The 26086-nt window shown below is 44.5% G+C and overlaps 2 protein-coding genes across 3 annotated transcripts; both read left to right on the top strand.

Annotated features, from left to right (window-relative positions):
• The first annotated feature begins 159 nt into the window (after positions 1-159).
• Positions 160-3930, top strand: mettl2a (methyltransferase 2A, methylcytidine). Its single transcript, XM_076265005.1, has 9 exons — positions 160-314; positions 443-531; positions 762-1000; positions 1634-1683; positions 1777-1837; positions 2155-2294; positions 2613-2719; positions 2864-2929; positions 3084-3930. Exons 1-9 carry the CDS (start codon positions 160-162, stop codon positions 3275-3277), a joined length of 1101 nt encoding a protein of 366 aa, XP_076121120.1. The 3' UTR covers positions 3278-3930.
• A 643-nt stretch (positions 3931-4573) lies between these two features.
• On the top strand, positions 4574-18567 carry tlk2 (tousled-like kinase 2). 2 transcript variants are annotated; one of them, XM_076264999.1, is made up of 21 exons: positions 4574-5180; positions 6384-6466; positions 7115-7186; positions 7389-7455; positions 7558-7598; positions 8444-8542; positions 8796-8891; positions 9839-9931; positions 10300-10410; positions 10525-10661; positions 10794-10946; positions 11469-11535; positions 11806-11903; positions 12116-12197; positions 13091-13182; positions 14462-14551; positions 14763-14932; positions 16041-16176; positions 16299-16410; positions 16718-16825; positions 17125-18567. In XM_076264999.1, exons 2-21 carry the CDS (start codon positions 6386-6388, stop codon positions 17296-17298), a joined length of 2079 nt encoding a protein of 692 aa, XP_076121114.1. In that variant the 5' UTR covers positions 4574-5180; positions 6384-6385; the 3' UTR covers positions 17299-18567. The 2 variants fall into 2 exon arrangements, with proteins under 2 accessions (XP_076121114.1, XP_076121113.1); XM_076264998.1 differs by having other exon boundaries at positions 4575-5180; positions 8790-8891.
• Positions 18568-26086: the final 7519 nt, after the last annotated feature.

Raw genomic sequence — 26086 nt, forward strand, 5'->3', positions numbered from 1 at the left:
AAGAAACGTCAAGATATACTGAAACACAATTGAAAACACAATTTATCCAGTGTTCATTTAGATTAAAAAAAGGATGTCAAGTCCTTAAGTTTACAGGCTCCTGGTTGGGCGTTTTGTTGTTTACACTTCCTGTGACGCAATTCATTTTCCGGTTTCAACATGGCAGCCCCCGTTGCTAACGGTGTGTCTGTGGAGGAAAATGTTATCGAAATTCACCAGACACCGGCTGAACAAACAGACGAAGACCAGAAGAGACCACAGTTTGGAACTCGTTTTCTAACAGACCCTCGTCAGGTCTTCCAGCATAATGCATGGTATACGTTTTCAGTGCCATTGAAGCACACAGATGCAAGCTTGACATAGCAACTTTAGCTTACTAAAAAGTTGAGTGCGTGTTATAAAATGCTGAACGAATTCTTTGGTTTCTCCCGTTATTTTAAAGGGATAACGTCGAGTGGTCAGATGAGCAAGACGCAGCTGCACGGAGGAAAGTCCAGGAGAATAGCCAGCCTATCCCGGCTGAAAAACAAGGTGAGATCATACGAGTCATGCAGCACTCTATCTCTGATCTATGATATAAGGCTACTATTTGCATGTAATCCTTATTTTTAAATATTCTTGTCCTAATGTAATGTTATACCAGCACTGGTGGTAACGTCATAGTTTTCATTAGCAACAGATAAAACATCCAGGTAAATTACAGCTGAAACAACGACCCGTGTGAGTACTCTGTAACAACAAAACTGTCTGTTTCAATTCAGAGGAGTTTGACAACCATGCAGACAAGTACTGGAATGAATTCTACACTATCCACGAGAATCGATTCTTTAAAGACCGCCACTGGCTCTTCACGGAATTTCCTGAGCTGGCCCCAAAGTGTAGGTCCCACCAGTCAATTCAGGAAGGGGACGGACACCCTGACCAGGAGAAAGGCGGGGAAGACGTCTCCCACCAGAATGGAGACTGCCCTGGGACATCTGGCACATATCGCATTCTGGAAGTAAGATTCCGTCCATGGTATGTTTTCTGTATGTGTGGTTAAGCGACCACTGTGGTCTGAAAACACATCATCATGTCAGTCCAGTAGTGAATACTGGGCACAGGTTTAATTAGAAATCACATGGATCAGCTCCTAGTGGAGTATTGCTGAAAACTGACCTCTCAATCATAGCATGGGTAAGCAGAACTAGCTGAGCAGAGCACAGAAGGGAGTGATAGTTGTCCTTTTTTGATTCTCTCTTCAAGTAGTAGGTCTACACTTCTGAGACTTATGCCAGATAGTGTCATGTAATTATGGGGCAGCTGTGGCCTACTGGTTAGCGCTTCGGACTTGTTACCGGAGGGTTGCCGGTTCGAACCCCTACCAGTAGGCACGGCTGAAGTGCCCTTGAGCAAGGCACCTAACCCCTCACTGCTCCCCGAGCGCCGCTGTTGTTGCAGGCTGCTCACTGCGCCGGGATTAGTGTGTGCTTCACCTCACTGTGTGTTCACTATGTGCTGAGTGTGTTTCACTAATTCACGGATTGGGATAAATGCAGAGACCAAATTTCCCTCACGGGATCAAAAGAGTATATACTTATACTAATTATATGTGTATTCATGACATTGACAGCCTGTGTGTCTTCATTCTCAGGTGGGCTGTGGTGTGGGGAACACAGTCTTTCCCATCCTAAAGACCAACAAGTGCGTGAGTCTGCTGTGCAGATGGCTCTGGTTTCTCAGTGATTAATCTGCATTCACATACACCTCAACCCCCTCTCTTGTGTTGTGTTGCAGTGACCCGGGACTGTTTGTTTACTGCTGTGATTTCTCCAGCACAGCGGTAGAGCTGGTCAAGGTGAATGCAAAACAAAAGCATGAACAGAGTCAATTTAGTGTGTGGATTCTTGCCTGGGGCATGTTGGAAAGCAAAAGGTTTTGCTCCATTTTGCTGTTTTTTTCCAGTTTGAACCACAGGTTTGGTCGCAACAATGTGCAACAGGCTTGTGAGGTAGTTTTCTCTTGTTTGGTGGGTGTGTCAGCCAGAGGTGCTATCCTAGACATGTATACAAAACCTACGCATTAACGTTTTTATGACACATAGTTGGACTCTTCAGACCATGTAGACTAATGGATATTTAGCTGACAAAATGCCATTTTGGTTTTTCCCCATAGTCAAACCCAGAGTATGATTCTGCTCGCTGCCACGCCTTCGTTCATGACCTGAGTGATGAGTCAGCCCAGTTCCCGATGCAAGAGGGGAGTTTAGACGTCATCATACTCATCTTTGTCTTGTCTGCTCTACATCCCGATAAGTGAGTTTGAATTTGCATCGGATAGTCAACAGGATGGGAGTAAGTGTTTTTGTATGTACTGTGATGATATGAGATCAGGTATTTGGAAAGCCTCGTTTTGTTGAATGTGTTCTAATTTTACTTTAACATTGAATCGAGGTAGGTCTGGAGGTACAACATCAAATAATGAGTCACTGTGATCTCAAATGTCAGTCAAACAAACAGTGCAGTAATGTTTGACTCACTATGCCTGTGCTCGAGTATATTCTGTTGCATTTTTTGTGCAATAGCTCCCCCTTGTGGTTGATGATCAAATGACTAGCTATCTGTCCCGCTTAGGATGCAGGCATCCATATGTGGGCTTGCTCGGTTGTTGAAGCCGGGTGGGATGCTGTTGCTAAGAGACTATGGCCGATATGACCTGGCCCAGCTACGCTTCAAGAAAGGTGAGCTGACCTGTGGGATTTTAATTGTTTGTTTGTTTGTTTGTTTGTTTGTTTGTTTGTTTGTTTGTGTGTGAGCGAGTGTGTGTCACTGTGAAACTTTGGAAGATGGGTTTTCACTGTGTCTGTATGTGTTTTTGTCCTCAGGGAGGTGTTTGTCTGAAAACTTCTATGTGCGAGGAGATGGCACTCGAGTGTATTTCTTTACTCAAGGCAAGTCGAGCTTTTTGGCATTGCACTGCTCAGTTGCCAATATTGTAACCTAGAGTACTGGGATGCAGTACAAACAGATCAGAACTGTACAGATATCTACAGGTCACAGATCCTTAGCATTGTGTGAACTATTTTATTTTGAATGTCCCTCTAGATGAGCTCCACAACTTATTCTGTGGTGCCGGACTGCAGAAGGTGCAGAACTTGGTAGACCGGCGACTGCAGGTGAACCGTGGCAAGCAGCTGACCATGTACAGAGTCTGGGTCCAGTGCAAGTACCAGAAGCCCCAATCAGACCATGAGGACTCAAAGCCAAGGACCTTTCAGGAGTATCAGTGTGAAAGCTAGGGACAGTTTCAGCCTGGACCTGTACTCTTCAGTGAATATGAGCTGTTTGCATGCCAAGACCATCTGATGTTTAGCTATAGACATGTGGAAAGTCCAGCATTCAACCTGAAGAGGATCTTTTGTAGCTTTTGGCCAAAGGGTGAGGGTTGTTGTAACAGACTGATTATTAAGTGTTTTTCCGTCACCAGCTTGATTTGAGGTGTATTATGTGATTAAGGGGAACACTCACATAACCAGCCACAAGGCAATCTTCTTGTAGCAAGACGCAAAGCCAATGACAGGTCATAACCATCTGTTTCAGATTTCTTTCAGATCTTTTAAGAAATGTGCACAAAATGCTGAGAATATCAAAGCTTTTTGAGTCTGTTTTAATGTTAACTAAAAATATTTTAGAGACTGATAGTTATTGCCAATATATGACAAGACACCCAGCCTTTCCAGTGCTCTTGAAGTACACTTGATCAATCTGCACCTTCTTTCCCTGATCAATACATATGTGAGGAGAAAGGGGAAATTGGATGTATGCTGAGACAGGCCACCTCATTTAGCAGCATAGAGAGATGTGGACTCTTGAGTCCTACCATTCAGCTGTTTACATTTGACAGGTTACTGTCACTTTTAATCATATTTGATTTAAAAAAAAATCCTTTGTATCTTTGAATCTTATCTTATCTTAAAAACGAAACATTGTGACTTATTTCTGTTTACATTTTTTCATATGTAGGATTGAAATGCATATTGCATTGCATGTGCTCTTAATGACAATGAAGTACTGATAATACTGATGATTATCAATGAACATGTAGAATATTCATGACCAAATTCTGTCTGAGCATTGAGATGGTCACTTGCTATGGGTGAGACTGAGACCAAAGCACATAGGTTGATTGCAATCACTGTGATGGGCAAGTGTACTGTGTAGAAGTCTGGGCCATCATATCATAGTCAATATGTTTGGCTCATTACAGAATAACTATTTGTATCATGCAAACATGCATAACAGACAGGAAAATTGACAAACAGGACTTTAGAATAATGATTTTTAAAAGAATGTATTCCTATTTTTTTTATTATTATGTTGCGTTGTTTGATACAATTTTTAAGTAGGCTACTACACTTTTTAGAGCAAACCTTGTAAGCACAAGTGCAAACCACTGTATGGTGTCCTATGAATTTAACTTGTTTAATTTCCTCATCTGTGTGGCTGGCTAACTTTTCGATTTTATTGAGATTAATAGTTTGTGAAGTGGGGCGTGGTCGCGATGGAAATCTTGCGAGAAAAAATGAGATTTTCCGATTATTGTTTACATTGCAGGAAAAAAAAAATAATGAGAACCGAACCGAATCGATCCGGATTAAACCGAACTGATTCAAACGGGATCACTTCCAAGATAGAACATTGATGCGTAAGAGGTGAGCTCGTCGGAACCGCAGTCTGCAAGTAAAATTAGCAGTTTTCTGAATGGACTGAGTCTGACACCAACTGGGAAGAAAATGACAAAAATATCCTTGTGGGAGCCTTGATTCATGAACTAGAGATGCTAAAACAGGTGATGGGCATTGTCTGGTGTGATCGACGGCAAAATGCAATGGCTGTCTGAAGAAAGAGAGTAAGAAACCTCAAACCCCCGGAAATCTGAGGTTGGCAAAGCTCTGTTGAGGAGGTTTCGGGGCATAACTTTCTCATAGGCCTGGAGGTTTATAAGCCTCCGCACATCTGAGGGACTCTGAGCTGGCGCACCACTTCCTCCATCGGGTGTCTCCTCGTAGGCAAGAGACGGGGATTCGGATGAGGCCTTGTCTGGGAATGTAGGGGTAGCCAAGGAAGGGTGAGACGGGAGACGAGGGAAGAATAATCGAGGATTAACCAAAGGTGCTTGCGGGAAAAGACCGTTTGCCGCAGGTATAATGCTACCCTGTTTGTGTCGTATATGGATTAAGTGAGATGTCGAGCTTTATGTGTTCTGATTTTGTCAAATGTTATGGGAAAATCGAGGTGATGCTGTCAGCTAACGTTAGTTTGCTAATCATCGCTTGCGCTGTACCGATAGTTTGGATTTGTGGGCTAAGTTAACTAGCGAGCTATCTAGCTGCTGATGTTCAACGTTGTTTGTTAGTGTTTATCAATAGCTTGTGCGTGTCACTTGACCAGAATTAGACATTTGTTTCGACAAATGTCAAACACCTCGCGTGCATTATTGTCAAGTGAAAGAGAAACATTGTAAGATTAAGACATATTTAGAAAATGGGAGATTTATCACTGTTAGCGCCAACTTCGATGTAGTGTACAAAGGTTAGCTAGGGTAAGAAGACAGGCACACCTTCGATAACTATTAATCGATAACTGGGTTCATAGTGGTAACTTTGCGCAAGTGTTTAGTTGATGGTGACTAATATGATCTGTCTGGAGTGTGTGTTTATTTACTGTAGCCACATACTAAGATAACATCTAACACTTATTATTGTACATCATGTCATTTTTAAGAAGTGTGACATTAAAATGAAGTTATGCATTAATTGTGGAAAACACGGGATGTGTTCTTTGATGATAGATAGTCTCAGTGTTAATTTCACGTTTTTCACGAAGTGATTGAAGCTTCATCAAGAGGAATGTATGTCTGGAAAGCCTATTTGATGAGTTATCTAAATCTGTGCAACTAAAACAATAGGTCATGAGGTCCTGTCCCCTCCCTTGTTATCTGATGAAACAAAAAAATACTGTTTACTTAAGTGTTGCTGATTTGGGATTCAGTTAGTTTGTCAAAAGGTTTTGCAAAACAAATGTTTATGTGTGTAGTACATTTATGATCAAAACTGTCTAGTTTGGCTTACTGTTGTGCAACTGAGCACCAGCACAGAGATTTAGACACCAGTATGAAGGGTGAGGCTGAGTCATGAACTCTAGGAATATTCTGGAAACCTACATGAGAGATTCATGAGTCAACATGTCACACACACATGCATGGGCACAGATTGTTGTGCTGTTGCTACCAATTTGTCACAGTTATGGAGACTCCATAGTCAATCACTGACAACTGAGTCTAATCTCTCTCTCTCTCTCTCTCTCTCTCTCTCTCTCTCTCTCTCTCTCTCTCTTTCTCTCAAGCCATGATGGAGGAACTGCACAGTCTGGATCCACGACGCCAGGAGCTTCTAGAGGCCCGCTTCACTGGGGTCGGAGTTGCCAGGGTTAGGAAACTTAAACATCTATCCATCTTCTCCTCTTTTCTCTTCTCCGTATTCAGTTCATATGGTGGTGTGGGCGTCATGCAGACACACCAGGGTTTAATGAGATGCCCTGTAATCTCTTCCATCCATCCTCTTTTTTTACCCCTCTCTCTGCCTCTCCGCTCTGCACTCAGTGTGATTTATCCGTCTATTTGTTTGTTCCCTTTGGTCTCTGTTTGTGTGCCTTGTCTTAGCATAAGTATGTCCTTCAGGGCTGGGGAGCAAGCTGCTTGACATTTTGAATAGCACTTGGTTGTAGTTAGTGGTTGAGCTTTGTGGCACGAGCTTTGGGAAAGCCTGTACATTGGAGTGGTTCCATAATAATACTTTGACCTTGACAGCCCAGGTGCCAGGTTCTGTATCAGCAACATTATGACTAACAGAGTGACAGCCAAAGAGAATGCATGAATGAATATATCAATGATTGGGTGTATGAATAAAAATTGCAATACGTATGTTAGGATTGGATTGGAGCAATTGAGGCTGTGATACATTATGGCCATGCGGAAGAACAGGAGAGGCGTGCTGCTGGAGTATGTAACGGAGGATTATTTGTTAATTTATTATTTCCTTTTGTGCCCCCCCCTTCCCACCACCACCATTCTTCAGGGCTCTGGTCATAATGAGTCATCCAATCAGAGTCTTTGCAGCGTCGGGTCACTCAGCGATAAAGAACTGGAGGTTGGTGTGCTCCCTCTCAATGAAGAAATCAATGACACACACGTACTCACACACAAGTAGTCTGTCTCTCACATGTGGACACACATACCAGCACATACATTGTTTTGGTGGGTAGAAGTAATTGAACTGAAATTGTTGTTGCTGCATCATTAGATAAGCTTCTGGATCTTACTCCTCTTTGTGTCCTGCATGTTCTCCTTAGACTCCGGAAAAGAAGGCAAATGATCAGAGAACCCGGAAGAGGAAAGGAGACATGTTCGACAACCAAGGCAAGGATTTTGACATGCGTCTTTTGATTCCCAAAATCCTACTCGGTGTAAGCCTTGTTTATGAGCCTCTCTTTATTGTGCTCACGTGTCTTTTCTTTGCAGGGAAAGGGACCCGAGGTCTCAAGATTAGTGATTATTTCGAGGTAAGACTTAGATTTGTCTTCAAAACCACCAAGTTCTCCACCCACACACTAAAGACGTGCCAGAAAACACTTGACTTTGGTGGATATAAATTCAAGGACATGGAGCCGATGGGTGTGCAATGCATGGGAATGTGACAAAATACTGTCAACTACTTTATTAGTTAGATAGATAGATAGATAGATACTTTATTGATCCCTAGGGGAAATTCAAGAGGCATGTGTGAATGGAGTGAATGGCAATGGCCAGAGTGTCTCTAGTTTGTTCACTCCCTTCTCCAGGCTGTTCGACTGCTCACATGCCTGTTCACACGCCTTAGCACCTAGCTCTCAGGAAGCCTATGAACATGCCTGAGGTGTTGGCGATCGACAGCAGAAAATAGCTGTGGTGTGAAACCATGTAGGTTATGCTCTGATAAGTTAACAATGCCTTACTGGTGAAGACATGGTTTGTACTTAAAGCTTTCGAAATTGTGAGGCTCCTGAAGTTACTGCCTCTTCCCTCTGTATTAAAGGCATTAAAAATTATGTAAACTTGATGGAATAAAAACTTTTTTTTTCACTATTTATTTTGATCATATAAACATCTAAATCTAATTTTGAACGGAAGTATAGCGTAATGATTGACAGGCGGAACCTGAGTGAGTGTTCGCTATGGCGAAAGAACGGAGGAAATAACAAATGACCGAAAAAATTCCGTATCTGCAGTTGGACATGGGCATGAAATTAGTTTAAAGTGGCATGAAAAGGGGCATGAAAAAGCATGAAATGAGATTTGCTGATACCTGCAGAAACCCTGTTTTAGCACAGTCCCTTCTCTCATTGCTGCTCTCATTCCTCTGGCCCAGTTTGCAGGTGGCAGTGGGGCTGGTACCAGTCCGGCTCGGTGCATCCCCCCCGTGGTGCGGTCGTCCCCGCAGCACTCGCTGTCCAACCCTCCCGCCGCTGTGAGTTCCTTTATTCCCCTACCTGTCCCCTCCTTCCAGTGCTGCCCCACCTGGCACTCACTCGTATCAGCTGTAACGTGTGAAGCATTTCACATTTTCTGATATTTCTAGACCTTGCATGCTCGTTAGCAACCACAGTACTGGACATGTAATTTTGTTTTGGGGTGTTTGTTTATGTGTGTCTGTATGTGTGTGTGTGTGTGTGCGCGTGTGTGCGCATGTGTGTGTGCATGCATGTGCTTTCCAGGTGCAGCAGGGCAGTCCATCCTCTTTAAGCTCAATAAACACAGAGCACTCCTTCTGCTCCCTGAAATCCATAAGCGCTCACTGTCAACACAGAGCAACACAGGTAACACACATACACATCACAAATAGCAAAGATTGTCGTGTGTGTGTGTGTGTGTGTGTGTGTGTGTGTGTGAATACCAGAGTTTTATTCCAAGTATGTGGTTTAGACACTAAATCAGATCATTTACCTCGGGCTAAGCTGAAGCAATCCTCATAGAGAAGTCTGTGTGATTTGGTTTTGCCCAGAGAATGAGGCCACATGGTTGGAATAGCCCCTGTTAGCTCAGTAGAGCACATATGTTTAAAGCTTGAGGGAGGACTGATGATTAGGCCCCTGTTAGCCTAGTAGAGCACATATGTTTAGAGCTTGAGCAGGACTAATGATGTCATTTCAAAGGCAGCACCTGCAGTCTCCCCCCTCACTGGTTCTCCTGTTCTTGTCCCCTTTCCGTCTTCCACTGGTTCCCCTGTTCTCGTCCCCTTTCCCTCTTCCACTGGTTCCCCTGTTCTCGTCCACTTTCCCTCTTCCACTGGTTCTCCTGTTCTTGTCCCCTTCCCCTCTTCCACTCGGAAGCCCGGAGAGCTCAGTCGGTAGAGCATCAGACTTTTAATCTGAGGGTCCAGGGTTCAAGTCGCTGTTCACGCGATTTATTTGGGGCAGCCGTGGCCTACTGGTTAGCGCTTCGGACTTGTAACCGGAGGGTTGCCGGTTTGAACCCCGACCAGTAGGCACGTCTGAAGCGCCCTTGAGCAAGACACCTAACCCCTTACTGCTCCCCGAGTGCCGCTGTTGTTGCAGGCAGCTCACTGCACCGGGATTAGTAGTGTTCACCTCACTTTGTGTGTTCACTGTGTGCCGAGTGTGTTTCACTAATTCACGAATTGGGATAAATGCAGAGACCAAATTTCCCTCACGGAATCAAAAGAGTGTATATATACTTATACTATACTTACTTATACTTGTGTCTATTCCATTCCTGCTGACCCGTCTGTTGCGCTCCACCCCAGTCTGACCTGACCATGGAGAAGCTGGCTGCCCTGGAGAGCAGCAAGAGCTCCGACCTGGAGAAGAAGGAGGGGCGCATCGACGACCTGCTGAGGGTAAGAGGGGATGGACACAGGCAGCCCCGGGAGCATGAATACACTGTCCGGCTGTCTACTTTTTAGGACGTTGAAGAGCAAGGTTTGAGAATAGGGGTTGTTTTGATGCCAATGCTTTTTGTTGTTGTTTTTGTTGATTTTATGATTTGATTGTTCTTCAGTGAGATAAAATAAAGAAGGCCTTGGATTGATTCTCACAATAATGTGTGTCAATCATATTAACACCAAGATGCTGACTTCCTTTATAACTGTGTTTTGTGTGTTTGTTTGTTTGTTTGTTTGTTTGTTTGTGTGTTTGTTTGTTTGTTTGTTTGTTTGTGTGTTTGTTTGTTTGTTTGTTTGTTTGTTTGTTTGTGTGCTTTCTTCAGGTAAACTGTGATTTGCGGAGGCAGATTGATGAGCAGCAGAGGATGCTAGAGCGCTGCAAAGAACGCCTGAACAAGTGTGTGACCATGAGTAAGAAGCTGCTCATTGAAAAGGTGAGACACTCAGACCAGGCAGCTGTACAACTGGGGAGACATTCATTTGAAACGTGAACACTTGGTTGGAGTGGATATGGTAATATGTCTGCCTGCGTGTGTGTGCTTCTTCAGTCAAAGCAGGAGAAGATAGCTTGTCGGGAGAAGAGCATGCAGGACCGACTGCGGTTAGGCCACTTCACCACTGTCCGACACGGAGCGTCCTTCACTGAGCAGTGGACCGATGGCTACGCCTTTCAGAACCTCGTCAAGTAGGTCTCCCTCTACTACACCTGTGCTTTGACACTTGTCGGTTTTAGCCTGCACTCGCACAGGTTTGCCCACATTTTGTGTGTGTGTGTCTGTGTGTGTGTGTGTGTGTGTGTGTGTGTGTGTGTGTGCAGGCAGCAGGAGCGGGTGAACTCTCAGAGGGAGGACATCGAGAGGCAAAGGAAGCAGCTGGCCAAGAGGAAACCACCCAGCGTCTCGCAGACCCCACCCCCCAGCCTGGAGCCCAACAAGCGCAAGAGCAAGAGCAACGGAGCAGAGAACGAACTGTACGTGGAGGGAGGGGTGGAGGGATGGAGGGAGGGAGGGATGGAGGGATGGAGGGAGGGAGGGGTGGAGGGAGGGAGGGAGGGGTGGAGGGAGGGAGTGGTGGAGGGAGGGATGGAGGGAGGGAGGGATGGAGGGATGGAGGGAGGGAGTGGTGGATGGAGGGATGGAGGGAGGGAGGGAGGGGTGGAGGGAGGGATGGAGGGAGGGCAAGGGCATATGAGGAAGGGGAGGATAAAGACACTGTAGAACATTATCCGATTCAGGGACTCTAATTTCTTACATGTTTGTCACACATGCTTGGATTTTTTTCCTAACAAGTAGATACTGTTCCAGACCGCAGCATTGATCTGTGTGTAACTTGCTCTGTCAGTATCCAGATGTCCAGCCTACCTAGGAAAGAATGCTTGTATTGGTTTCATTTTACACTAACGTTCACGGTTAACTCCCTACTGCGTGTAGCCTCCATAGACTTCTGGTTTACTCTCCATTCTGTTCCCTCAAAGGTTTGTGTACATTTTCAGGTTATCACTAGCAGAGTATCACGAGCAAGAGGAGATCTTCAAACTACGCCTCGGCCACCTAAAGAAGGTAGGGGGTGACCATGGATGTGCCTAATCTCTGGTGATGTTAAACTAAATAGAAGTGTGTCTGAGTGGGGGAGCCTTACAGGAGTTTGAAGAGAGTGTGTGTGTGTGTGTGTGTGTGTGTGTGTGTGTGTGTGTGTGTGTGTGTGTGTGTGTGTGTGTGTGTGTGTGTGTGTGTGTGTGTGTGTGTGTGTGTGTGTGTGTGTGTGTGTGTGTGTGTGTGTGTGTGTGTGTGTGTGTGTGTGTGTGTGTGTTTTTCTGGTGTCCCCCACAGGAGGAGGCTGAGATCCAAGCAGAACTGGAACGTTTGGAGCGGGTACGGAACCTACACATCCGGGAGCTGAAGCGAATCCACAATGAAGATAATTCCCAGTAAGTCCTCTGTGCTGGTCACCGGCACCATCCCTCATTCTGCCAGATGGGAAGCCAACTGCGGCTAGCTTGCTGAATATTTAACTTTCTCTCTCCCTTTTAATTCAGTTCAACTGAGCTCTATTGGCATTACTCTTTGCAAGCAGATACAATATCTGTTTAAAACTGAAAAAATAAGTAATAATGATTTTATTTAAACCTATCCTCCCCAGGTTTAAAGACCACCCAACGTTGAACGATCGCTACCTGCTCTTGCACCTACTGGGGCGAGGAGGCTTCAGTGAAGTCTATAAGGTACACGGCAGAGGATGTCCTCCGCTTGTCAGCAAAGCTGCTGCAGAGATGGCTGGGTGTGATACCCTACGGCATGGCTGTGCTCTCTCTCTCTCTCTCTCTTTCTTTCTTTCTTTCTTTCTCTCTCTCTCTGTCTTTCTTTCTTTCTCTCTCTCTCTCTCTCTCTCTCTCTCTCTCTCTCTCTCTCTCTCTCTCTCTCTCTCTCTCTCTCTCTCTCTCTCCCTCTCTCTCTCCCTCTCCCTTGCTCACTCTGAGCAGGGTCCTGGGGAAAAAAAGGCAAAGACAAATGTGCTGTGTCATGAAGGAGTTAGAGGGCAAATCCGCTCCTCTGTGCTAAAGCAAGCCAGGGCCTGCTGCTGTGTCTTTTGGGCTTTGGCTGTGAAGCCCTGCGGAACCCATGACTAGGAATCTGTACTCTGTGGACAGCCATCTGGACAACCATTACGAGAGTTATCCGCGTTGAAGGACGTGGTCTGAATTTGAGCACTTAATCAGAGTGTGTTAGTTTATTATGATCATTACTTATAGCTGAAAAAAAAAATCTTTTGACGAGACAATTGAATTTATGTAGCACCATTCATAGACATGGAACGTGGCGGTATTCTCTGAGTCTAGTAGGATGGCATTCTGCATAAATTGTTGTTGCTTCATGCATGGTTGTGAATACATTTCAGGGATGTGTGTGTAGAGTTGGAAGAGTCGATAACATGGATCCACTCACATTTTGTAACTGACAGTAAAGGTATTGCAACCAAAACCCACATAAGCCACTACAGGGGTTCTAGGTTCTAGAGCAGCAGTAGCAGTAAAGTATGGCAGCTGTTCTCCATTTTAGACTCACCACTATCTTATTTTGCTCATCTCATCACTCTCTGTCTATCTCTTTCACACAGGCCTTTGACCTCACAGAGCAGAGGTATGTTGCTGTGAAGATCCACCAGCTCAACAAGAACTGGAGAGATGAGAAGAAGGAGAACTACCACAAGTGAGTGAGCAAGACCAATTCTCTCTGAAGTTGATCTTCCATTCAACACATTGAACATCCACCTCAGGAAACCACAGAGACTTTTTGTAGGCTGATTCATGCTTTTATCGAGACGAGGCGTCAAATGTGCCAAGGCACATGCTGTGTTGGGTCAGAGACATCAGTCTCATGGCGAATTGGCTCAAATTACTGCCCACATCCTCAGGGACCGAACCGCTCATAATGACCGTTGAGGGGGCTGTGATGGTCTTTGATCACATGGTTTCCAGCAAGACACTCAGCAGTCCATAAATAGCTGCCCAATTTTAAGTTTCGGCTACTGTTCACAAACTATTAGTGAACCTAGACTTTAAAGCCCTTTGTAAGGTCTCCTGATAATCTAAGTCTGAGTTGAACTGTTATTGAATAAACAAATGCCTCCTTGGCAGCCTGTACATGTCCTCTAAAGCCCAATTTATGGTTCTGCGTGGAATCAAGGCTGTCGCCACATGAAGCCTCTGAGCCAGACTGTACAGTCTGTTTCTCAGTAATGTTTTTAAATCAGCACTTCAACAGACAGCAGTACTTTGGACAGTTGTGGGAAATTTTGTTTGCTAACACAAACATTGTGGCAGTCACCACATAAATAACTTAAAATGCATTTTTTGGTGACCAATAACAAGGTCGTTGGAATACACCATAGGCAACAAGTATTTGTGTCAGTGATTGTTTGTGTGGGCAAAAATGTGGAGACCGTTTTAAAGGTGCCATGTGTAATGTCCGCCAAAAAATCAATTCATACTCCACATTCCATAAAAGATGGGGGCAGTATACCTCCAGAAAGTGAGTTGGTCTACCCTTGAGTAACAGTATTGCAGTTTGGCTGGCGGTTATGTTGCCTGCATACCGCCTCCCATGGCCGAAACTGGTATTATGACAACTGTCGGGCTGTGGCTAGTAATTTAGCATGCTAATTCAGGTTGATATCTCTGCAGCACTATATCTTGTTTTTTTTTAATAACATCATCACCCTTATTTCTTCTCATTCTTTTGATGCGTGTAGCTCATTTTTTGGATATTTTTACCTCAATTCTTACACATGGCACCTTTAAAGATGGTGGATGCTAATTGGCTGAAGCTTTCCCTCCAAATCCTGACTCCGTGGATGTACCGCAGCTTCTGTAAGATTTCAGACAGGCAAGCCATCAGTTCCCTCAGAATTGGCCACTGAGGAGGCATGAATCAGGCATTCAGTAGTCTTGTTTTTTCTTAAGTATTACTGTTTTTTCCTCCCCCACAGACATGCCTGTCGAGAATACAGAATTCACAAGGAACTGGACCACCCCAGAATAGTCAAACTATACGATTACTTCTCCCTGGATACGGACTCGTAAGTCAGAACCTTTTTTGTCTCTTTCTCTCGGTATCAGATATCCTCTCCGCTGCTGGACTTTAGAAAACCGTGTCAGTCCTGAGACTGTAATATCATGTTAGTTTTGTATTAGGATCTCACAATCGTCATTCGCTTAACTGGTTAAACCAGTCTTGTTGTTGACTGGTTTGAGCGGTGAACAAGTTTGTGTCACGGCTCTTGCTTGCAGGTTCTGCACAGTTCTAGAGTTTTGCGAGGGGAACGACCTGGACTTCTACTTAAAGCAGCACAAGCTGATGTCGGAGAAGGAGGGCCGTTCCATCATCATGCAGGTGGTCAATGCACTCAAGTACCTGAACGAGATCCGGCCCCCCATCATCCATTACGACCTGAAGCCAGGTGGGTCGCTGGCGTCTTGAGTCCCCCCCTTCTCACCCAGCTGATGTAGAGTTTTGACTGCAGGAGGCTCACTCTGAAAAGGCTATGTTTGCTCCACCACATGGAGGTGGCAGAGGTTGCCAAGCAACTGGTGACACTGTTTGTCAAACAAATGTAAAATGTTCTGCCCCCAGCGTGTCAGCGATTGCTCTGTGTGGTGATCGCTGTTTCTTTCCTAAATGACACAGATCGGTCTGTGTGCGATTAGCTGAATATTCATTGTATTCTTGAATAATAATGACTCCGAGGAACTCTTCATGAAGCTGAGGTGTGTTTAATGCATTCATCATGAACTCCAAGAGAATTGATAGCTCGATTAGCTCAACCCTTTGAATGCAGACGTTTGGAAAGGTCTGAATGAAATGAGAGAATGTTGCATAAGTGAGTAGACAGGCATGGCTGCGACCCTCATGGCCGACAGCTCTCGCAGCTTTACCCTGTAATGCCCTATTATTAGGAATTGCGCTCATAATATTCACCACAACATTCACTGGACGTAATGACCTATCACATCCCCGTCCCTGTCGCTCTCCAGCTGCACATCTGTGTCCAGTGTTGTTGCTGTAGCCATGGATGCGAAGTGCACTGGTGGTGTGGTGTTGTACACATGCGGTCAGGCACCAGCCGTTCTAAGCGGCCTCTTGGAAACATCTGTTTTGTCTTGAGCGACCCAGCGAGGAATAAACGCAACAGACGAGCCGAGCGTCGATGCGCAGCCTCATGTTTATGCCGTTTCTCTCAATGAGCGTCATGCGAGAGCAATTTGCACACACAGATTTGTTCCTAAATGGCTCGAGCAATTTGTGCCATCTGGTTCAGTTGTTCATCTATTTTTTTTTTCCCCCATAGAACTAAATATTCGGCACAAACAAAATTAGTACGCACGTATTGTTGGCCGATTAAAACCTATTCAATTAAATAATGGAATTGCAAGAAACATGAGCCTCTTTAATGGCAAGACAGCATTTAAAAATGCCCCCAAAATACTGCTGTCAATCATCTTTCTACTGGTGTCATTGAGCCGTTTGTAGTTCTGTTTAGTGTTGCTGACTATTTGTGTGCGCTGTAGGTAATATCCTCCTGGTTAATGGAACTGCCTGCGGGGAGATTAAGATCACCGACTTTGGCCTCTCGAAAATCATGGACGATGACAACTACGGAGTGGACGGCATGGAGCTGACCTCCCAGGGAGCCGGCACCTACTGGTGAGCACGCCGCCACTCTTATTCTAACGGGAGGTGCAGGTGAATGTTGGTGTGGGCTGCATGATGGATTGTACAGTGTTTAAAGTAAAAGGACCATGACAGTTAAAGCATCTCCCCCGCAGGTACTTGCCTCCGGAATGTTTTGTGGTGGGAAAGGAACCACCCAAAATTTCCAACAAGGTGGATGTCTGGTCAGTTGGAGTCATATTCTATCAGTGCCTCTATGGGAAAAAGGTACATGCGTGCACACACACACACACACACACACACACACACACACTTTATTTCCACATCAGATGCACAAAAGAGTAAAAATGGGCACTGCATTTTAGCTTTACCAAAGTAAATAACTACACTCACAATTCACAAGCAGGAAACACTGCAAATAGTATTTGTAACTGTAGTAATGTAAACTCTGTGCTGTGCTACTGATTTGAGTATTTATGCTTTTTCAATGTAAAACTCCAAATCCTGAAACTCAACTCCTAGCTATCAATTGTATATAATCTCATTTTAATGATTGCTTGCTTGCTCTCCCCAGCCGTTTGGACATAACCAGTCTCAGCAGGATATCCTTCAGGAAAACACCATTCTGAAGGCCACAGAGGTCCAGTTTCCACCCAAACCGGGCGTTTCACCAGAGGCCAAGGTGGGCATCTCAGATCTTTGCCCTTTATTTCTTCAGAACTTCTGTTTCATTCTTAAGGGTTCCAATGTTCTTTAGTGGTAGTTTAAGTACCTTGGCATAGGCAAAACTAGAATAGAGCTTGTTTTTTTTCCCTTTCCTAAGCTTATGAGGGATTTGGCACTTATGTTAGAAGATCTCAGTGTGCTGTTGTTGATGCATTCAAATCCTTGTGTAATGTTGCCATGTTCCAGTTTGCCAGTTTGCAGTAGTATTGCAGTCAGTAATCCTAATTCTCATTCTTTTGTCTGACCATTCTCCAGGCCTTCATCCGCCGCTGTCTCGTCTACCGCAAGGAGGACCGCATCGACGTCCACCAGCTGGCCAGCGATCCCTTCCTCCTGCCTCACATCCGCAAGTCGGTGACCAGCACCGGGAACTCTGGGACAGCGCTGGCCTCCACAAGCAGCTCCTCCAACAGCAGCGCTTCAAACTGAGCCCGCCCTCTGCTCCCTCAGTGCTTTTTTCTGATTGGTTGAGACAGGGGGGTGATTGGCTCTCTAATTAACCCCGCCCCATTCTCTGTGATGTCCTGCGTTGAGGACCAGAGCCGAGAGAGAGGGACAGATGGAGAGAGAGAGAGAGAGGAGAGAGAGCTGAAGAAGGATGAGATACCTGGCGTGGTCAGGTGTCCAAACAAGGCCTCTTCTATCTCCTCTGCTCCTCTCTCTGTTATGGTGGCCAAGTCGGGAGGTTGGCGGGATTGGCCTCCTGTTTACGCCCCTCCTGTAGTGAATTGGGGATAGAGGGAGGGATGGATGGAGGGAGGGAGGGAGGGAGGGAGGAAGACGAGTAAGAGAGGAGATGGTAAGAGAAGGAATCTCTGCTGAAAATGAGACGGAAAAATGGACCGAATTTCTTCAGCTGGGGACAGACTCTGTTGTACGCCCTACACCCCACTACACACACACACACACACACACACACACACACACACACACACACACACACACACACACACACACACACACACACACAAACCATTCATTCACACACACCCATTTATACAAAGGCCTACGTATACACACTTTCAGGCAAACGCATAACTGTCTCATCAAAACAAATGAAAACCTTTTTTAATGTATTTGAACTTAGTGAATTTCCCCTTACATAAGCCCCGTTTTCAGTCTTTCTGGATGAACTTAGCCAGCACTTATGGGGTTTGCCTGCAGCTTAACCTGTATGGTGAGCCTGTGGTTAGTGGACCCAAGTCTTCAGTAATGCCCCCTCCTCTCTCTTACCTTGACCAAAGCTGACCAAACATGACCACTGAGTGGCGCTATTTCGCCTCAGAAGTTTAATGTTTAATACAATATGCTCTTCTCTTTGTTTTTTCTCTCAAAGTCTTAAAAGTATTTTTTATCAATTTTAGTGAAGACTAACTGATGGCCCAAGCTATATTGAAATTTTAAATTTAGGTTGAAATTTAACCCATTTTTTAATGGAGATGAATCTAGTTTTTTATATAAATATATATATAAGTATATATCTTGGTCTTTTACTTACATTTCGTTACTTGACTTACACATTCTCACACACACTCAGACATACCATACACACAGACACACACACACTCAAGCATACACTCATATTTATTTAGGTCTGTTTGAATTGATGATTTTGGCTCTGGAGTCAGGGCCAATGTATCTGTACTGTGAGTGGGTGTAGGGCCTCATACAGAGATCATTAAATATTATTGCTTATAATGCACGTCTTCGGCTCCCTTTGCTTTTCCCTGATTGTGTGCGTGCGTGCGTGTCTGCGTGTGTGAGAGAGAGATAGAGAGAGTGTGCTGGTCAGTGTACAATATACTGTATATTCTATTTCAAATCAGCACATGCATGAAATTGCCAAATTTCGCTGAATACGTTTATGAAAGCATTTTAGATTATCTTAAACCTTGGAAAACTGAACCTGCTTGTGCTGCTGACTTAATGTTGTTTACACAACTGAATGGGAGGACAAGATCATTTGGTGGGTGTGGGTGTGTAAGGGCTTGTTTGTTGGAGTAATGGAACAGGAGTCTGTTGATGTCATTGTTCCATTAGTGCATGCCAGCCGACTACTGCTTGTGTGTGTGTCGCGGGTGGCGGGTGTTTAATGTCATTGTTACATTTCTCCTTGAAACAGTGCAAGTTTGGGGATCTGTAATAGAATTAAGATCTGCTAGATTAGAGCAGGCAGAGGTGTGTGTGTGTGTGTGTGTGTGTGTGTGTGTGAGAGAGAGATAGGACTAGAGACTGATAAAGTCAGTCAGAGAGATATGTGTGTGTGTGTTAATGAAGCAGAGGGTGAGATGTGTGTTAGTGTGTGTGGGGTCACGTTGTTTGAAATGTGCTGCCGTGAGTGAGTGTGAGCTAGCCGGAGGCTCCTGGGGTCAGCGCAGCCGGCCGTGTCGATATCCTGCTGCGTGCGTTCGTGTATGCTGCCCAGCCAGCCGGCCCATGGGCCTGGGGAACGCGATCAATATAATTTCAACATCGGCCGGCGCATGGAATTCACACACTCTGGCCGACCACCGTGTGCGTGCGTGCGTGCGTGCGTGCGTGCGTGCGTGTGCGTGTGTGTGTGTTTGCTGAAATACCAGAGAGACCACTGCCTCAGCTTCTGCCCAAGTTTTTCATACACACCCGCAAGAGCTCCAATGAGAAGCCAGACGCATTTTATGATGATGATGATCTTTTGTTGTTTGTAAATTAGCTTTGTCAAAGAGGATAAATAGCCCCTCTTCCTCCTCTGGACTGTCAGAGATGAAGGAGGTGTGGAAAAGTGAGTGCTTAATTGAACAGGGCTCCTCTCCAGAGTCCCTGATGTGATGATTACTTTCTTACAGGCGGTGAAACCTCATCTCCCCATAGGTGCCTGGGGACCATACTCCACACACACAGTGAAAATATTACATCAGAGATCTCTGTTAGTGGAAGAACAGCAAACAGTGGAAAAACAGCAAACAGTGGAAAAGACCTAATTGCAATTTTATGACTTGGATGATCAATTGTCTTCATTTCGGCTGAGTTGCTGTGTGATGGCTCGGGCTGTGGTGTTTTGGAGACTAGAATGACCTGTCCAGTTGTTTTGGTCCAGCCCTGGCAGACATCCTCATGTCTAGACTGAGAGATGATGACGATGATGATGATGATGATGAATTCCTATCGTGACAGCAGCACCAAACAAGCTTCAGACGGCTTCTCTACTCTCTGCCCCATTTCCACTCACCTCAACTTCTCTCAGGGCTCGGCATGTCACAGAGTTGGCTTAAAAGATTCAAGAAGATAGTTGATGTTTATTACATTTTTAAACAATGCCCTTATTCTTTAGTCAAAAGGTGGAAGGGATTTACCCTACAGCTCTCCATTTGCGATAATCAAGAAATCTCGATATGTGCAATTCTGTGGTATGTTCAGTGGAATACTGAATATGGGTCATCTGAGCTCCTTTCAGTGCACAGATGAGCCAAGTGAAATTGCACATAATAGGAAAAAGACGAAGGGGAGGCCTCCAACTTCTCGTGTAAAACAGCAAGGCAATTGTTCAGTGACCATCCATGCAGACAAACCAATGCACTTGTAGTGTAAAGACTGACATTGCTATTTATGTTCTCAACTGTCTCATAGAGGATTTGGATTCAGATAAACACTTCATTTAAACTGTATAAATGGTAGCATTCAGCTCCGCCAACAAACTTAACAAGCAATTATTTTGATACTCTAGAAGTCATGGTTCAGAAATAATGGTTGAGTTTTTTTTTTAAACAGTTTTTCACTGGAAGCCATGGATGCACAATTGTTTAGTTGTGTACCCGTTGGCAACAGTGCAAGCACCCTTTCCAGAAGGGCACATCAAATCAAACAGGAATGATTCCGGTCCCCTTGGAAAGGTCTTCTCATGGTTCAGTGCTTTCCGCCCACATATTTGAGTTCATATCAACAGCTCTCAAGTTACACAGGAGAAAAATATGCAATCCCACATGGGTCATGGCAGAGATATCTGAACTCATCTCTCTGTGTTTGTTACCTTAGCTCGTATCCCGTGCTCTCTGGAAGCCTGCCCAAGAGCTTGTATCTGTGTGCAGATAATACCTCAGAATGCTCGGTGGACCCATCAAACCAACTGGAATGTTTGTGGTTTTCAGAATTCAAGTGGATCCGTGGCTTTTCATTCGGATGAGCCGGATGAGCCGTATACAGGCCGTTCTGAAGCAGCTGAAGGATGCATGGGCTGATGGTGCTGAAGCTGTGTGGATCCTCCTGGTCCTTATCTAACACATGGTCCTTCTGACCTCTCTTCTTGTTGACTCTCAGTTGACTCTTTTCTTACCACTTGTGTTGAAGCAGTGAAGGACACTTATTACCACTTGAAGCAGTGAAGGACACTAAACAATGGGGATGTGAGTGCCATGCCATCACCCCATCCACAGCCTGGCTTCAGTGGCGCTGGCTTGCCATCCCTGGTCTAGTGGAGGGGCCTCGTACCTGCCTTGATTCTGAACATGCTAGTTCTCAACTTCTCTGACATTGCTATTGCTTCTAGAGAGGGATGTCCCTTATTAAAATGCTGCAAGACTGTCACAATTCATCTGCGTCGTTGTCAAACACAACAAATTGAATTGCTAAATTGCCAACACACTTAATTTCACCAATCATGAACTTGTTAACCTTATAAATAATCATGACGACTTCAAAATACATAATTGCATATTTCTTTTTTTTCTGAAAACACTGCACAAGTTCTTTTATTTAATTTCTGCACTTTATAGGCTAATTAAAGATTTAAATGGGCAGTGAGAGTGGTTCATTTGACCTGTAAAGTTCTCAGTGGTCACTGTTGGATGGGGGCATGCTCTGTGCTGAGCCACTAAAGGGCTTTCTGACCGCTCAGCTGTGTGCTTTCAGCAAGCTGTGAAATGGAAGGACTCCCTAAGTCAGTGAGATATCTGTCAGGTTGGAATGTTAACTTCTGCAGAGCTATCGGAAGTCCCAGAGATGAGCACCAACAGAAACCTTAAAGGAACACGCCACCCAAAATCAGTAGTGATATATGTTCTTACCGTAACTTTCACGAGTTGAGTCGTACCTCTCCCGCGTCGGTAGGTGCACTCAAACGCTCTGTCGCGCGGCGCGAATGTGTTAGCATGTTGCTATGCTAGCGGGCTCTGCCGTGGCCGTAGAGAGAGGCACATAGCAGTATTCAAACACCTCCACGTTTTACCTACTTAAATACAGTTGCAGGAGTAGTTGATGAAAAATGTTAGGGCACACAACATGAAACGTGACGATTTTCCAAGCGAATAAACATGAGAACTACAATGTGTTGCGCAATAGCACTTGGGAGTACTTCGACCTAGCGTGGTAATATTATTAACACCTAATTGTAGATCCTATCCACCACAGAGTTTAGAATCCATGCTGGATCGACCCTCAGCCTCTCCCTCCCCTCTGAGCGAGAGAGGCACACACACTAGAGGTGGTGGCTGGTTGTTTTAATGTAGGCTATATGGGTGATGCAGCGCTGCTGACGTGAGGCTAGAAAGCCCTTGCCTGTTCTAGAAAGACTGATCTAGGCCTAATGCAGCAAATATATTAAAAGGCAAAAGTCGTACATTGGCTAGGCCTATCCCCAGAATATCAGCAGCAAACTCAGTCTCTGTCGCGCAAAACAGTCTCCAAATAAAACGCACATCGGCCTGTTGCCTATTCTGCCAGCTTGTGACAATATATCGTCCAAAATGCTTGATTGCATTGCATTCTCCACATTTTTAGCTACATTTTCATGTACCACATCAGCATTTTTGTTCAGTGAATCTTTTGTAAATTGCTTTACAATTACCGTCGGGCCTATAGGCCTATTGCCTGGCTTGCCTCAGCTTCGGTCACGTCCTTTTACAATTTTATCATTGTAATAAAAAACGCAATTTGCCACATAATTTCAGCATGCTCCTGGCCAACTAATTAATGCCTATTGTACTTTATTTTTTGCAAAAAGAAAGAAATCCTTGATAAAATAACAAGTCATTCACATTATAGGCTACTTTACACACTGTTATGTCAGGTTGACTGACAAGCCTGTTCTGAAGACTCCCATTTATTTTGACTGCACGAGCGCGTCTTTTTCAGACAGACATCGCAATTAATTTTATAGCAGGCCATCGGACAAATATGACGCCTCGATATTAAAGAAACTCCGACTCCATTCATTCTGAAAGTCCACCGCACAACAATGCAACGTGCATGTTCACATTTTTAGTAACAACCGCCAAACTTGCTTGCTTGCCTTACACATCTAAGTTTTCCGACTATTTTTCTTACCTTCTTTTTCCGCTGTGGATGTTAGTGAGTTTGTAGAAGTTTTAGCTCTTACGTTCTGAACATCTCGCACTGCCATCGCCCGATGTCATTTCTTAGTCATATCACTCTCTGTCTCTCTTTTAAATGCCTATTCCCTGAATGGTAGGCTACAATTATGTGTTTTATATATAGGCTAATATCTAAACAAAATAACCCAGGCAGTCTCATCTAGGATATAACACAGGTTGAAGTTGGTTCTATTTAGGGAGGTGAACATCTGTAGATGACTCAGAAATGACATCGGAAGACAAGGAGTGAATATGGCAAGAGGCAAGCCGAAGTCTGCTGACAAGGGCCCGACGGTAATTGTAAAGCAATTTACAAAAGATTCACTGAACAAAAATGCTGATGTGGTAGGCTACATGAAAATTTAGCTAAAAATGTGGAGAATGCAATGCAATCAAGCATTTTGGACGATATATTGTCACAAGCTGGCAGAATAGGCAACAGGCCGATGTGCGTTTTATTTGGAGACTGTTTTGCGCGACAGAGACTGAGTTTGCTGCTGATATTCTGGGGATAGGCCTAGCCAATGTACGACTTTTGCCTTTTAATATATTTGCTGCATTAGATCAGTCTTTCTAGAACAGGCAAGGGCTTTCTAGCCTCACGTCAGCAGCGCTGCATCACCCATAAGCCTACATTAAAACAACCAGCCACCACCTCTAGTGTGTGTGCCTCTCTCGCTCAGAGGGGAGGGAGAGGCTGAGGGTCGATCCAGCATGGATTCTAAACTCTGTGGTGGATAGGATCTACAATTAGGTGTTAATAATATTACCACGCTAGGTCGAAGTACTCCCAAGTGCTATTGCGCCACACATCGTAGTTCTCATGTTTATTCGCTTGGAAAATCGTCACGTTTCATGTTGTGTGCCCTAACATTTTTCATCAACTACTCCTGCAACTGTATTTAAGTAGGTAAAACGTGGAGGTGTTTGAATACTGCTATGTGCCTCTCTCTACGGCCACGGCAGAGCCCGCTAGCATAGCAACATGCTAACACATTCGCACCGCGCGACAGAGCGTTTGAGTGCACCTACCGACGCGGGAGAGGTACGACTCAACTCGTGAAAGTTACGGTAAGAACATATATCACTACTGATTTTGGGTGGCGTGTTCCTTTAACAAACGCAAATACATTCCTTTAATTCTGTCCTCCCATCACATGCTGTGTGGTGCATATTCAGAGGCATTGTCACACGTTTTATATTTCAATAGAATACGTGTTTGTTATAAAAGTCACAATGGCACTCATGTATTCCCTTCATCCAACATGCTTTTCTATGACGTGACAGGAGAAATATTCTCATAACTGAGGCTTGACATGGTAAACTGTGCAATCTCATTGTTTCCAGTTAATTTCCTTAATCAAATTTATCATATCCACTGAGCAAGTTTAGGCATCTAATGTCATTATTTGTCTAATGCAATTTGTCTCACTAGCTTGATTCAATTTCCCCATTTATTATCAGGCGCTACTGCAAACACCTCAGAGGCCCAGAGAGTTTAGCCAGGATTTGGGCTCAAGCTGTGTATTTTGAAACATCCTGACACCCCTAAATTATAGCCTACTGTATATGGTTTTGGAGTTTTTACTGTTATGCTTAATGTAGGCTTTTTCAGCTTTATTTGAAACTAGTATTTTTAACTAATGTAATGTTCATATACTGTAAGTCGCTTTGGACAAAAATGTCTGCCAAATACCATAACCATGACCATAACCAGAGTTACAACATCATAGATGTTGTTTGTCACATGTGGGGAATTATTGTAAGATTGATTATATTTGTGTTATAATAGGCCATGCCCATGACATATATCATAAGCCATCTGTTGCACTGTTCATGTGTACTACACGTGAGTGTTTGAGAGACATGATGGACAAAACAATTTAGAAAAGTACTTCCAAGTTAATACTGTAAATTCAATACTTTATATTGCAGTCCTAATGTGTTCTTTACTGGCTACTGTGAGTTCCCCTTTGAGTGCCCTGAATCAGTTTATGAGAAAGTACTGAAAGAGTAGTCTTCATAGCCAACAGAGCTGAAATCAAAACCGTCTGTCCATATAGTCTGTGATGTTCACTTGCTTAGTTCCAGCTGTGTGTCCACTGATCTCTGCCTACGCTGTCCTTGTGTTCCTTCGGTGAGTCACGTCAGGCCACCTGCACTCGGGAGCCAGTCAAACAAACAGGCTCCTTGTTGTTAAACCCCAGCACATGTGGCTGACAACAGAGTTTAGAGTTTTCACCAAAAGAACTCAACCGGATGTCATCTGATTTTATTTATGTGTGTGTGTGTGTGGGGGGGGGGGGATTCATGCCTTGTACCAGGAAGTGTAGTATGCAATGCTCTCTTTACATCTGCTATGTAAAATGGCTTTGCAGAACTGTCTGTTTATGCCATTTATGTAAAACATAGAATAGCAGAGAGGCCAGTTAAGTACTGTATGTCGTTCATTTCCTGCTGCTTCATTTCCATATACTATTCTAGATTTCAGTCGGTGATAACTGGACATGCTACATCCTCTCCAAAGTATGTGTGACGCTCCAAAGCCTTTGAGATGCATCTTGGAACCTCCGTTGTAATGCACTTGCTTATTTAGGGGCAGTCGTGGGCTACTGGTTAGGGCTTCGGGCTTGTAACCGAAGGGTTGCCCGTTCGATCCCCCACCAGTAGGAACAGCTGAAGTGCCCTTGAGCAAGGCACCTAACCCCTCTTGCTGCAAGGCAGCTCACTGCTCCGGGTTAGTGTGTGCTTCACCTCACTGTGTGTGCTCTGTGTGTTCACTAATTCACAGATGGGATAAATGCAGAGACCAAATTCCTTGTATACGCAAGTATAGGCCTACTTGGCTGAGAAACCTGATTTACATTTACATT

Source organism: Alosa pseudoharengus, unplaced genomic scaffold (assembly GCF_046254945.1).
Source record: "Alosa pseudoharengus isolate Yale_2024_CS ecotype anadromous, Long Island Sound unplaced genomic scaffold, YU_APseudo_1.1 YU_APseudo_1.1_scf_4, whole genome shotgun sequence".
NCBI classification, from domain to species: domain Eukaryota; kingdom Metazoa; phylum Chordata; class Actinopteri; order Clupeiformes; family Clupeidae; genus Alosa; species Alosa pseudoharengus.

Coding starts and splice junctions, on each gene's coding strand:
- mettl2a (XM_076265005.1), top strand. CDS start 160: ATGGCAGCCCCCGTTGCTAACGGTGTGTCTGTGGAGGAAAATGTTATC. Junction 315..442: donor GTCTTCCAGCATAATGCATG/GTATACGTTTTC, acceptor GTTATTTTAAAG/GGATAACGTCGAGTGGTCAG. Junction 2,720..2,863: donor CCAGCTACGCTTCAAGAAAG/GTGAGCTGACCT, acceptor TTTTGTCCTCAG/GGAGGTGTTTGTCTGAAAAC.
- tlk2 (XM_076264998.1), top strand. CDS start 6,386: ATGATGGAGGAACTGCACAGTCTGGATCCACGACGCCAGGAGCTTCTA. Junction 6,467..7,114: donor CTGGGGTCGGAGTTGCCAGG/GTTAGGAAACTT, acceptor ACCATTCTTCAG/GGCTCTGGTCATAATGAGTC. Junction 7,187..7,388: donor TCAGCGATAAAGAACTGGAG/GTTGGTGTGCTC, acceptor TGTTCTCCTTAG/ACTCCGGAAAAGAAGGCAAA.